The 13,657-nt window shown below is 37.1% G+C and overlaps 1 protein-coding gene across 2 annotated transcripts in view; it reads left to right on the forward strand.

Annotated features, from left to right (window-relative positions):
• Positions 1-13,657, forward strand: part of SHPRH (SNF2 histone linker PHD RING helicase) — a 47,940-nt gene that overhangs the window by 1,685 nt on the left and 32,598 nt on the right. For both annotated transcript variants that reach the window (XM_039707291.1, XM_039707292.1), the window contains exons 2-9: positions 874-1,543; positions 1,933-2,062; positions 7,577-7,795; positions 8,117-8,195; positions 8,976-9,126; positions 10,434-10,539; positions 11,040-11,296; positions 11,790-12,485. In XM_039707291.1, coding sequence (XP_039563225.1) covers positions 905-1,543; positions 1,933-2,062; positions 7,577-7,795; positions 8,117-8,195; positions 8,976-9,126; positions 10,434-10,539; positions 11,040-11,296; positions 11,790-12,485 — 2,277 coding nt within the window. In that variant the 5' untranslated portion in view covers positions 874-904. The remainder of the gene's footprint in view (positions 1-873; positions 1,544-1,932; positions 2,063-7,576; positions 7,796-8,116; positions 8,196-8,975; positions 9,127-10,433; positions 10,540-11,039; positions 11,297-11,789; positions 12,486-13,657) is intronic.

Genomic DNA, 13,657 nt, shown 5'->3' on the forward strand with positions numbered 1-13,657 from the left:
ATGTAGTTACTAGTTTCCCAGATGGATCTAATATTCTATAATTTGCTTCTTCATATATACAATTTAGCAGTTGTACTAAATTTTCTTGTATTTTATCCACAAAGTCTGTTCTTTGCCCAGGTTCAGTTAAGGAGCTGGATGTACATATTGTCTTAGGTTTGCAGTTAGTCAATATCAGTAAGACTCTACATTTGGTTTGCTGATTGATCCCCCTGAAATGCACAGTAACTAACTAAGGGCTCTTCTGCAAGCAGTTTGTATATTCAGGGCCTAGGATGCACAGTTTCCTGGGAAAATTATTCAATACTAGTAGCAAGGTCAATGGGCACTTTGAAGGACAGAACTTGATAGCCTGGGCTCTGAACCATATTTTATGTAGTGGCAGCTTCAGACTAGTCCTGTGTCAAGTTTAAGTTTCAGCTCTATGTAGACTTTGAAAGGAAAGAGGAATTTTATGTGTGTTTATCCCACTCCCGCCCCCACATCTCCTGTACTTCTGCACTTTTGTTTGCGGAGGTTTGTTTTGGTTTTTTTTTTTGCTGTCTTCCTCCACCCCCATCTTTGAAGGATTCCCCTGCTTCTAGGTTTATATCTGTCCCACAAGATTCTGAGTAAAGAGCTCTGAAATGAAGCAGTCTTGTTGATCTTTGTCTGTAGCTGTCTGGAAAACTTGTAAGATCTGGTACAAAACCATGCTTCATGTCCAGCTTCGTGTGATGGCGCAGGAGTAGGAGCCCCTCTAAAGCTAATACTTCTGAGCAGTTTGAGTACATGGTGCATATATTTGTGTCCCAGAATTTTTCACAGTGAAATTCTAGTGTGGCCATTTGATTTTGTAATGCGTGTTGTTGACTGATTTACTTCACCTTGCAGATACTGAAAGCACCACTGAGAAAACAGCAAAATGAGCAGTCGTCGGAAGCGGGCACCCCCATCCAAAGTGGATGAGGAGAAGAAGAAAAAGCTCTGCTGGAATATGCATGAAGACCGGAGAAATGAGATAGTGGCTTTAGATGATGAAGTAACTGATGAGGACCATATTCCAGTTCCAAGCACTTCTGCATCCTTCACTGTTATCAATGATGATAGCGCTGATGAAGATCTTGTACAGAAAGAAGGCAGTGGCTCAAAATCTGTTAAGTTTTTGACAGTTAATGATGAAGAAGACTCTTATTCCATCTTGACTCCTGTGTCTGTACAGCTAAATATTATAGTCTTGCCATACCGTACAGATACGTCCTGGAAGGTTTTGTTGGGAGAATTTGCTCTTCGTCTGCCTTCTGAGCAAATTCTGTCTGATGAATTCCGTGACAGGAGCTTTACTTTAATGAAAGGAGACTCTGATGATGAGCTGCAGGTCTGTGTTCATGAAAGAAGTGAAGAAGAGTACAGTAATGAAACAAAAGAATACCTGGGTGCTTATGAACAACGTATTGTGGTGGAAGCAACTTTAAGTGGTGAAATATTGGAAGGTTTGAGATGGTTGCAAAAGAAAAAGATAATTGGACTTTATCAAAGACCTGGGGAGGCTCAGGCTTTAAAGGTATGCATTCATTATACTTGTTTTGCATTTTGAAAGTTCTTTTTTTTGTTTGAAATATAAAATAAAAACATCTGAACAAGAAAGTCTGGCAGCTACTCTGTATTTATAATGTGATGAAAATGTATGGTTTCTACGTGCTTTGTAAAGTTTTCAGTGTGTTTTTCTGATAAATATATTTTTATTTTTTCACCATTAGCAAGGTATTACCTGAAAGAATCACAGAAGCTTTTTGCTGTATTTCCTCTACATGGTGTTTTTAGTAGATTTATTATATCTGTCTGTACCTGCTAATTTTCAAACCACTGTTATTATTTTTGTGCTCCTCTGATGATAATATTCTTGTCAATTTAAGAATTAATTAAATTGTTGACTGTATAACCTCTTTACAGGTTGGAATTTACCTTCTTGAAGCTGGGCTAAGTAAACCAGAATTTCTCAGTGATGGAGGTGGAAGACCCAAAAAAGCTAATCAGATGATTCAAAAACTCATGGAAAAGTTCTACAGTTTTTTAATTCCAGGTAATGCAATAAAGTTGATTGTTGATGAACAGAAATAGCTTTGTCTTGTGTAGTAGTTGTAAATGTAAGGGAAAATAGTAGTTATTCCTGCCATCTGGAGCAACTCTTCTTTTCCAGGCAGTGTTATTAGGTAATTCACCCAATACTATTATCTAGTCACTACGCTAATTCTTTTATGCTGAAATTACAGGTGATAATCCTTCTTTGCAGGTACTGAAGCATGTTTTGAGTCCTTACTTTTTTGGAAGTAAATACCGTTTTCCCTGTTTCATGGGGGTAGTTCTAACAGATCTACAGTATCTTCTCTGAATTATACAGGAACAGTATAAAAGAACCAGGAATTAAATTTGGAAAACTTGTTCCCAGGTTGGGGAACACAACTGCAGCAATAGATTTCTGTTTGTTTTATATTGTAAAGCAGTTACAATATAATATACAATAGAAAACAATGCATGTAAAATGCTACAAAAGTCAGCTTTATGACAGTTTCGAGAATATACCATTGCAGATTGAGAAACATGGGCCTTCCTATCATTTTAGAATTAAAGGTATGTTTGCCAGATTACACTTACTAGTAATACAGATTCACATAGTGATAAACAATGGCTCTATGTTGTGATGTCTTAGGAAGCTTGTGGAAAAAACAAACAACCCAACCAACGTTTGTCTCGTTCCTGAGTGTAGAGTTGAGTCAAAATTTTGACTGAAGACTGTAGTATACAGTTTGTGTTCTTGTGGCAAAAGCCGAGCACCCACCCCAAATAGGACTGCACTTAATTAGAAAAGGCAGAGGTGTATAAAAATCAGGCAACTCAGGCTAAAGACAAGCTAAAAGGAAGAGCTAACAATAAAATCTGAACATCCTTACCTGCTGCAAAGACAACTATGCAACTATGAGGAACAACTTGAGATGTACCAAGGGATGGGCAGATATAACTCAGAAGCTGGGGAAGGTACTGCACCTGAGAAATCATCCTTCCAAAAACTGAAGTCCAACTGACACAAATATGCCAGTTTAGATTTGAAAGAACAACAAATCAGATCCAAGAAGAGGTCTGAAGAATAAATAGTTTAAGGTCTAGAAATGAATAGTAGTGGTTTTAAATCCGTTAGGAGAAGCAGAATATTTGCCGGAGAATTCATAGACTTGAGATGTCTAAGGTATGTGATAGAGTGCTGAAATAAAAGTAATGCTATAGCAGAAAGCACCATTTCCTTCTCTGCATATCTTCGCATTGTGGAAGTGTTTGTGAAAAAAGTCTGTGAAGAAAATTTCTGGTGACTTACTTTAAGGTCTGCTGAAACCTGGGACATTTGTCTTCAGTACACTAAAGGATGTGTTTATAGGGACTACCTGGTTCAGTGTAGCTTACAGGTGAAGAGGCACTTTCTGAAAGGGAAGACATGCCCCTCAAAGTTTCTAGGGCAAGAGCGTGGTCCTGAGAAGTTGGGTTGTCAAGCCTTAACTTTTCAGAAGCCGTGCAAGCAGCTCAGGTTGGTAAAGGAGCGATGTTGTTAGCTGTTAAAGATTTGGACTGTTTTTCAGCATGTGCATTTTTATGTGCTGTAAAATAATAATAAAGTCTTGATTTCACGCCAATGAATGCCGTGTAAGTGATGAAGTAAAATAGCTGACATGGAAAACAGAAATAAATGATTGCAAATCACCAGCCAAGACCTACAAAGGCATGTGCAGCTTAATGTATTACTAACACTTTGAGAAAAAGAATGATTGGTGTAATGATATCAACAATGTTTAAGTGTATTTTTCAGTATAACAGATGAAGAACAGCTGAAAGCTTGCAAGCAGACTAGGCAATGGAGTTTCAGTGGAAATTCAATAGATGAATAGAAAACAATGCAGAAGAAAAAAAAATTAATGGCCTCTTTCTTTGCTAACTGTTGCAAGCAGGGTTGCAGTTCAGTATGTAGGTGTATAGCTCAGTGAACGCATCAACTTAATGTTCAGTGTTAATGAAACCAAATCAATAGTAAAGAATTATCCTGAAAGTGTTAGAGAACAAAACATGATCGCTAAATCACTACATAAGTTCATAGTGTGCATTATGCTCTGCTCTGAATTCAGAAAAAGCATGTCACAGAATTGAAGAATATTTGTGAAGGATATGTGATTATGCACTGTGAAATTAGTTTCATTTCCTAACAGGTTTTTAGCACAAACTTACTGATGTGGCAAAAAATAATATAGCCTTGATTCTGTGCTGATTAATGCATTTCCCTTAAATGTTTCTAACAACTTAGTTTAAATTCCACCTGGTTTTAAACAGAATTAGTTGAGGTTTGTAAAAGTACACCGAAGTGTATATTCTAACATTTACCAATATCCATCTATAAATCCATACAAATCTGGTTTTAAACAGAATTAGTTGAGGTTTTGTAAAATTACACCAAAGTGTATATTCTAACATTTACCAATATCCATCTATAAATCCATACAAATACATTCTATACAAATCTATACAATAACATTCCAAGATGAGGCTTCTTCTTCCCCCCACTGATGAACAAACTCTCATGCTGATGGGGTTGTGCTCAAGGATTTACACAAATAAGGGATATGACCTCTCTACTTCCACATTTAATTTAAATATCTTTTTAACTGCACTCAGTTAATTCTGTTAATATCCTTCTAGAAGTTTTTGAGACTTTTTGGGAGGAAGTTCATCTGTATTATGGCAAGCATAGCATAGGTGCATTAAGTAATCTGAAAAAAATTGATAAAATATGGAATCATTGAATCATTTAGGTTTTAACCCAGCACTGCCAAGTCAATCACTGAACCATGTCCCTAAGTGCCACATTTCACGTCTTTTAAATATTTCCAGTGATGGTGACTCAACCACTTTCCTGGGTAGCCTGTTCTTAGGCTTGACAACTCTTTACAGGAAGAAATTTTTCCCTGTTACCCACTCTAACCTTCCCCTGGTGCAACTTGAGGCCATTTATTCTTGTCCAGTTACTTGGGAGAAGAGACTGATGCCCACCTCACTACGACCTCCTTTCAGGTAGTTGTAGAGAGGACTAAGGTCTCCCCTCATCTACTTTGTGTCCAAATGACCTCAACTCCCTCAGCTACTCATTATAAGAGTTGTATTCCAGATCTGTTACCAGCTTTATTGCTCTGCTCTGGATATGCTCCAGCACTTCCATGTCTTTCTTGTCATGTAGTGAGGGACCCAAAATTTAATACAGTAACCTCACAACATCCTTGTAGTCGTCCTGAACTGCCAGTCCTTTCTTCCAAAGGTCATAAACTCTCTGTTTCCCCTAAGTCTCAGCTGAATCTGCCTGTTTAGGCAGATGTTCTCTGCCATCTTACCTTTTTATCTTACACCATTTACCCTCAGTTTTCTTAAGAAGGATAAATTCTTTGTACAAAGATGGTTTTGGTATCTGTTTGTTTACTACCATACATGAGGCAACAAGTTTTCCATTAATCTAGGCTGTTTTCCTTAGTGCAGATATTGTTATACTGCAGTCTGGAGAAGGAAAGATCCTCCTGCAGATGCAGTAGCAGAACTGTAGTTCAGTCATCGAAGGAATTAAATAGAGTACTTGAAAAGCATCAGAGAAACTGAATTTTTAGATAGTACAATGCCATCTGTTTCCCAAATGTAAAAAAGATTAAGATGAGACCTCTATAACTGAATTACATTTTGAAATGGTTGAAAGCATAATTAAATATTCACTGTTTAATAAGTAACTGAGAGGGATAAACTTCCCTAGCATCCTTTTCAAAATCCCCGTGGTACGTAGAGCCATTTAATATTGAAAAAGAAATATCTGAAAGAATGAGCAAAACAAGAACGGTGTGTACAAAAAAATTAAATTGCACAAAAAAAATTTTTGCTTTAAATTATATTGCAGTCTTTGCTCTCCTGTAGAATTCTGGATAGACTTAGTTTATGTAAAAGTCAATTTACTATCCTTAAAAATGTGAGATTTGAAGACTTTTTTTAGAAAGTATAATGATAAGTGTCATTATATATCAAATTCTTTGATCAAAGTTATACTTTGCAAATACTCTAATTTTCTGTTCTTTTCCTAAAGTGAGGGGTATGTGTTGGAGGATCCCTTTGAATGGTTTCTTTACTATATAAAGCTGAATGCTTTCTTGGGTGCTTTTTGTTTGGCTGGATCTGATTGCCTTCTTTACATTACAAGTCATATATATAGTTTTCATGAATATGTAGAAACTTAATGTCTTTCAGTATTCTCATTTCCCTTGACAAGCTCTGGGATTGTTCCTTTGATTTAAAAAGATTAGGGGAAGGCACTGATGGCTGCCAAATATAGTTGTATAATTTCCTCCTTTTGTTTTGGAAATCATTCTTCATCTTCATCACCCATTTGAATGAAAGAAAGCTTTTGCTTTTCAGGAAAGAGAGTTCTAATACCAGCTTCTGAACATTATTTTAAGATTAAGCTTTCTAGTTTTTGCCAGGTACATCCCTTCCTTGTAAGCCCAAGGCATCAGAATCAAAATCTGATTTAAGTGTGCCAGCTGTTTGCTGTGTTATTAAAATGTTAAATATACTTTAAGGTCACTTCATGCTGAAAATTATAACCTTGACTTGCTTCCAATTTTGGTGGTGGTTTTTTTGTTGTTTGTTTGTTTTTAACACAAAAATTCTGCAGGGTGAGTTTATTGCCAATGCTAGCTAGGGTTAGAACCGGTCTGTATTTTTGATATCAAAGTTTTAATTTTAGGCCTAAAACACTGTTAAAACCTGCCTTGCAAGTATTTCATTCTCTCATATCTGTTTTATAGAATGCCAGCCCTTGAATTTTTCATGAATGTTCTACATTGTTTAAGTTCTGTGTATGCCCATATATCCATACACATCTGTGCTCACCATAGCATGTTAACTTGAAGTGTCCTGGGTCCAGTTGGGGCAAAGTTTGTTTTCTTCTTAGTAAATGAGTGCTGTGTGTCTGGGTTCACTGTGACAATAATGTTTATAATGCAATGATATGTTACTTCTTGCTGAGTGGTGCTTGCCCCAAGCCAAGGACTTTTCAGTCCTTGCTCTGCAGGGGCACAGGAAGGGAGGGAGCATGGCCAGGACAGCCAAAGGGATATTCCACACCACAGAACAACATCCTCAGTTTATAAACTAGTGGGAGTTGGCTGGGAACCACCAGTTGCCACTTGGGTATGGGCTGGGAGTTGATCAGTGAGAGGTGAGCAATTGTATTGTGCATCACTTGTTTCTTGGGTTCTTTTAATCTCTCTCTTTTTTCCTTTTCATTGCTATTACTATTATTATTACTGTTGTTATTGTTGCAATGTTTTTCTTTATTTCAGTTATTAAACTGCTCATTGTTTACTACTGCTGCTAGCTGAGTCAGATGCAGTCATGGCATATGTTTAAATGACACTTTGCTTTGCTTATTTTCATGTGTGTAAACTAAATATGTTGCTGCAAAATTTACTGAAATGTTGTCCCAAGTTGATTGATGATGCATGCCTTGAATTATTTGTGTATGCAGATGAGCTGGAGGAAGATGAGGAAGAATCCGACACGGAACTAGAACGACAAAATATTGAAGAGCTTTATGACTTTGTACGGCACACCCATCAGCAGGATATCCAATTACTGAGAAAGGATGTGCAGCATCCTGCATTAATTCCCATTCTGAGGCCATACCAAAGTGAGGCTGTGAACTGGATGCTTCACCGAGAGAACCACACAAGTACTCCAAGTAGCGGCAAGTATATGGATCTGAAAAACTTGCATAATTGTGGAAAGTGTAATTGCATTGTCAGCAGTAATGTTTCCTTGCTGTTTGATTAGAAGTTTTGTGATTTATTTCATTAGTATTTTCATAGAAGGTGTTTTTTGGATCATACACTAAATGATAAGCTAGGTTTTGCTGAACAGCAGTTGATGTATCATGTTGGTCATGAAGCTCTGTGGAGGTGGACTGCAGCTTTTTTTCTCTTGATGTCACAAAAAGGCTGAATAATTCTAAGGAGTGCGCTGTTAATAGAGAAACTTCATCATAGTAATGTTAGCACTTTCTCCATAGAAAACGCACTGCACTTCTTATGGAGGGAGGTGACCACTCTGGATGGAATAAAAATCTACTATAATCCATTTACTGGCTGGTATGTTTTTATACTTACTCTTTCTGAGGGCACCTCAGGGTTGTACTTTGTGAAAACCATGTTGGTAGCTTTATCCTGCAGGATATAAGATATTCCATAACTTGTTTTTCAGTTAGCAACTAAAGAATTAGAACAATGATATCTTTAATTTGAAAAAAAGAACAAACTTGAGGATATAATGCACAGATAAATATGTAGATCTCAAGTTGAAGATGTAATTATTAAAGCTTTTCTTAAAGAAGTCAGTAATTTAGTGGTTTAATATTAACTTTTTTTAATTTGGAGTATTGGAGGCTTTGATCTTCTGATCCAATATTTTCCAAGTCCTAAGGAAGGCAGCAGTATAAAGCTTTTTATTAATGCTAGGTATTGCATTACTAAGCCTGTTTCTCTTTTCTCATTAACTGGGTCAGACTAGAACCTTTTGATTGCTAGTTTTTTATTTTTCCCTATGTTACTTTCAGATTTTTTTCACATTGAATATAAAAATATTTCAAATGTTTTGATATTAATACTATGATATGCTAAGGTTAGCAAGGAAAGGCCTATTAGGAAGTGAAAAAATTCTAAAAATTCTGGCATGCATATTTGTCTTGGTCATGTTCATACACCCAAAAAGCTTGCTGGTTTTTGTTAGTCTCAGCTTAACTAAGAAAAGATAATGCCTCACCTTACAAACTTTGCCTTGCTGAAGCTATGCCATGTGTCCCTGAACGTACTCTTCTCTGTCACAACATTCTGTAGTTACTGACTTTGACTGGGAATGTACTTGAATTTTAGCATTATCCGTGAGTATCCAAATGCTGGACCCCAGTGGCCCGGAGGTATTTTGGCAGATGAGATGGGTCTTGGAAAAACAGTAGAAGTGTTGGCTCTTATTCTGAATCATACTGGACCAGAGATTAAACAAGATGATCTGACATTACCTGAGGTAAGGAAACCAGGTTGAGCGTTGTTATGAAGATGATGCTTTTCAGAATGAATGCAAGAGCATTCTCTTCTCTTGAGTTTATTGCTTTCTGGTTTATAGAAGTCCATATTTAAAGCTGTATTGCTGTGAAAGTTTATGATACTTGGCAGAATAAATGGTGGAATGGTTTGCATGAGAAGCTGTTGATCCTTTGCCATTGTTCAATGGTTTTATTGGGTGACTATGCTGTTAATATAGTTTGGACAGGCTTCAGGAATGTATAAATACATAATGTAGTTTACTGTGTTAGAGGTCATTCTCCTTCGCTTCATTGTATTGATGGGTGTCAAACATCCATTAGACACATGTTCTGTGCTAAAATAGGGACAGTTTACATTCTAAATGAAGATTTCTGCTCTCCCTCTGTTTCGTATAATAAATGAGCTTATTTAGCAACAGTTTTCCATCTTTTCACTTTCCTTATCATGCATACTGTGAAAACTTGGCATGTCCACTAAACCCAGAAATTCTTTCTGAAGGGAAAGGACCATTATTCTTAAGTAAACTCTTACCACTTTGTGAGTTCCATCCCTTGGAAGTCATGGCAGCCAGTTTCATTGTACATTTATCACATAGTGATCTCCTGCCTGCTTGTCATTTTATGAGTTAAAAGGACTCGATTCTTAGAGAGAATAAGATGATTCTTCAATATATGAGAGGGTCAGCACCAAGTAGTGCAAAAAGAGGAGTAGAAGCACTAAAGTGCCTGGACACCGACTGACAACAATAGGTAGAGGCCAGGGCTTTTGGAGGGCTGGAGTTACTGAAACTGTTTAATGATGTAAGTACTTGGGACAGACATCTTAGCTAATATATTACTCTAATAGTAGAGTAAAATTTTGGGAGGCAATCCCTAAAAGGAGAAACATACCTCTTGTACAGCTGACTAGGGCTCTTCCTCTATATTGCTTACCTCCTTTTGTGTTTCTAGCTATATATTAAATATATATTTTCTGCCCCCATCAGGAACCTAGATCAGTTACATCTGTAGATTCCTGCAACTTAATACAAAATTAGTGGAGGACCCAAGAGGCTTTCAGAGCTGCTGTTTGTGGTTCAGTTAGGGTGCTGACCACTGTTTGCCAAGAAACCAAACTAAATGATGTGTCACTCTGTACATGAAGAATGAGCTATCTGAGCAAATTAGTGAGATCAGAATATACATTTGTAGCAGCTCATGCTTACTTTAAAATGTGAGGAGATCAATGAAGGTCAGAGTGACTGTGAAGAGACATGAGCTAATAACTATTTAATGTTGTCTGCATTAGGGTAAGCTTGTGAACTTCTTTGTTCCACCTCAACCTTTAGAAGGAAATAAAAAGAAAAACCCAAAGGAAATGGAGCCTAAATTAAAGGAAAAAATACAGTATCCCAGTAAGTATTTCTGATGAGTTTTAAAATGCATTTTGCTTTTAGCATTGTCTTATATTGGTCACTGACTGTGAGTTCAAGGCTACTCTGGACTTCTTCAGAACGAAATTATTCTTTTGCTGAGCCCTGTCATGTAGGATTGCATGCTACAGCCAAGTGATCCACAGTTAAAAGTAAAGTTACTAACTCAGAACTCTGCTACAGAGCTCCATGCAACTAAAGGTCTTTGTAAAGAGTTTATGCATTTAAATGAAATAAGCTGTCTTTTTTTATGCCTCAGTAGGAAAATTGAGTGATTTATTTCTGTTGCTATCCAACATTGTTTTAGAATCACTGCAAAACAGCAATCTGTAGAGCTGTATCAAGTAAAAGTTTGTCAAAGTTGCTGCCTATCTGCATTTTTTAGATGAACACTATGTTTAGAGTTCCCTTAATATGCATTCTGTGAGGTAACTTAATTTCATCTGAAACTCTAAGTTGTTTTGTTTTGATTCTTCATACAGGCTTACGAGTAATGATATTGGCAGCTGTAAAGGAAATGAATGTGAAGAAAGGAGCATCCATAATTGCAATATTTAAGTACATCAGTTCTATATATAGGTACGACACGCAGAGAAATAGACGGCTTCTCAAAAGAACTCTGGAAAAACTAATTGCAGAACAGGTGGTAGAACAAGTTAAAGGACATGGTCTGGCTGGGTCTTTCAAGCTGGGAAAGAATTATAAGGAACAGAAGAAGCGAGAAAGAGCCAAAGAGCAGGTAAAACATGTGCTGTAGTTATTTCAAAGAAGGCTGGTTTTTTGCTGCCAATTGCATGCTACTCTCAGCTGCATTGTATATGTACACTAGCTCAGTGATACTGATCTAGTGTTAAAAATGAAGAAAACTTCAGCAATTGCTTTGACACTCATAAATAAAGAAGCCGAAATCATAAGTAGATAAAATTTGAGGCTAAAATAGTAACTATGTCTGTCATAAGTCTTTTAAAAACAGCATCTTGCGCTTGGTCTTGTTGAAGTGCATGATATTCCCATGGCCCCACTTTGTCCAGGTCCCTCTGGATGTCATCCTATCCTTCAGGTGTGTCAGCTGTACCACTGAACTTGATGTCATCTTCAAATTTGCTGAGGGTGCACTGGATTCCTCTGGCTATATCATTAATGAAGATATTAAGTACCACTGGTAGATGTTAAACATCACTGGGCAAGTCTGAATGTAAAGTCTGACATTCTTGGTTAATTTTACTTTGTAGGTAGCAAGGACTTCAGAAAACACTCAGAAGAAGCAGTTGATTGATGCTAAAACTCAAACCAAAGAATCAAGAAACAGTGATGAAACGTCTGAAAATGTCTTTAAAACTGCTTCACATGAGAATATCGCCATGGAAGAACATGATTATTGTACAACTAGTAAAAATAACAGGAAATCTGAAGCAGATAATGAGAACTCTGTAGAAGGGAAAAATGTTAAGCAAGAAACTGTGGTCCCAAAGTCTCCTGATTTTCATGGCAACCTTCTTGTCTCCAGTGACACGAGCAGTCATCCTGATGTTGATGTTTCTAAAACTACAGCTGTTATCCAGCAGGAAATCCCAAAGGTCCCGTCCTCACATTCCCAAGAACGTGCTGGCAGTAGCGTACAACATACCAGTTCTGTATTTCCATTTAATACTGCTGAATATCGTTTTGAATGCATCTGTGGTGAGCTTGGATTGGCTGACTACAAAGCTCGTGTGCAGTGCTTGAAATGTCACCTGTGGCAGCATGCAGAGTGTGTAAACTACAAAGAGGAGAACCTGAAGAGCAGGCCCTTCTACTGTCCCCATTGCCTTGTGGCAATGAAACCTGTTCCCACAGGAGCGACTTTGATAATTTCTCCTAGTTCTATTTGTCACCAGTGGGTAGATGAGATCAACAGGCATGTAAGATCATCATCTCTTCGAGTTCTGGTAAGATTATATATGGAGAGTTATTTTATCAAGGCTCAGGGCTTGCATCACTCGAAGTTCAGAGGTCTTTGTCCTCTTTGCTAGAGCTCTACATTTCTTGCTGCTAGAGCAATGCTTTGGCATTATGCAGTGCATCGGTGTCCCAGAAAGACAGTCTGCGATTAGTTCTTTTATTTTTTTTCTGTTTCAGTTGGTCACTGGGAGATAAACCAGTGGACTAGATTGTATAGCAGCTGAAAGCAAATTTTTGTGCAGTTGGAACATGTGGTTTCTGAGGGAAAGCTGTTTGAAAGACTACCAAGAACTTAAAAAGGCCTATGGGTGTTTTGAGTGTTGTCTCGCTGTACACATGCACTTAAGCAATTCTCTGACTGTTGCTCCTCCTTTTGTTCTAGATAAAAAATGTTTCCATAGGTAAAGCCTGTAGTTTTGCATTTCTGGTTCTCATGCTTTATAAAAGAAGTCTTGGGCATTGGTGTTTACTCAAAACAATACTGTTACGACTTGGCTGTTGTGTTTATAACATCTACCAAATTGATTAGTATGTTGCTTATTTGGAGACCATGTATTGTCCTTTTACTTGATTTCTCATAACCCTGTCACTAGAACAAATCTAATTATACTTAGAGTAATAATGGCTATACAGGTCTTTAAAAATACTGTTATCACAGTATTCAAGAGTCTTCTATTACTGATGCAGCCAAGTTTTGTCCTTCATATTTTTAGCAGCCAAGAACCTTTTTAATAATCAAGAGCTTTGAAAACCATCAGTCACTTGTATTTTGAACAGAGTAATGACAGGTTGATATAACTTTGTATTCAGGGATATATCTGATACCTTTGGCTGTTATGCATAGTTGCCCATGTATAAATGGATTCTAGGCCTCCAGTGCTATTTGTGTGAGCTGTCCAGTTAGATTTAATGCAGGTACTAACAAATGTGTAAAACTCACATGGTTTTTCTAGGGCCCAGTCCAAGTTTAATACCAGCTTTGATGAAAATTATCATAAATAGATTTACATGGTAACAATAAACTAGTTTAAGTACTGAATATCAGTACTTTAAACTGTGTGACATCTTCCATTCTGCAAGATTGTTTTCATTTTCTTTTAACTGCCAACTGTGAGACTTGTTTTCAGTGTTGCTTCAAAATGAAAATTTGGTGGTTTAT

This window comes from Passer montanus, unplaced genomic scaffold (assembly GCF_014805655.1).
Source record: "Passer montanus isolate IOZ18808 unplaced genomic scaffold, ASM1480565v1 scaffold2, whole genome shotgun sequence".
Lineage (NCBI taxonomy): Eukaryota > Metazoa > Chordata > Aves > Passeriformes > Passeridae > Passer > Passer montanus.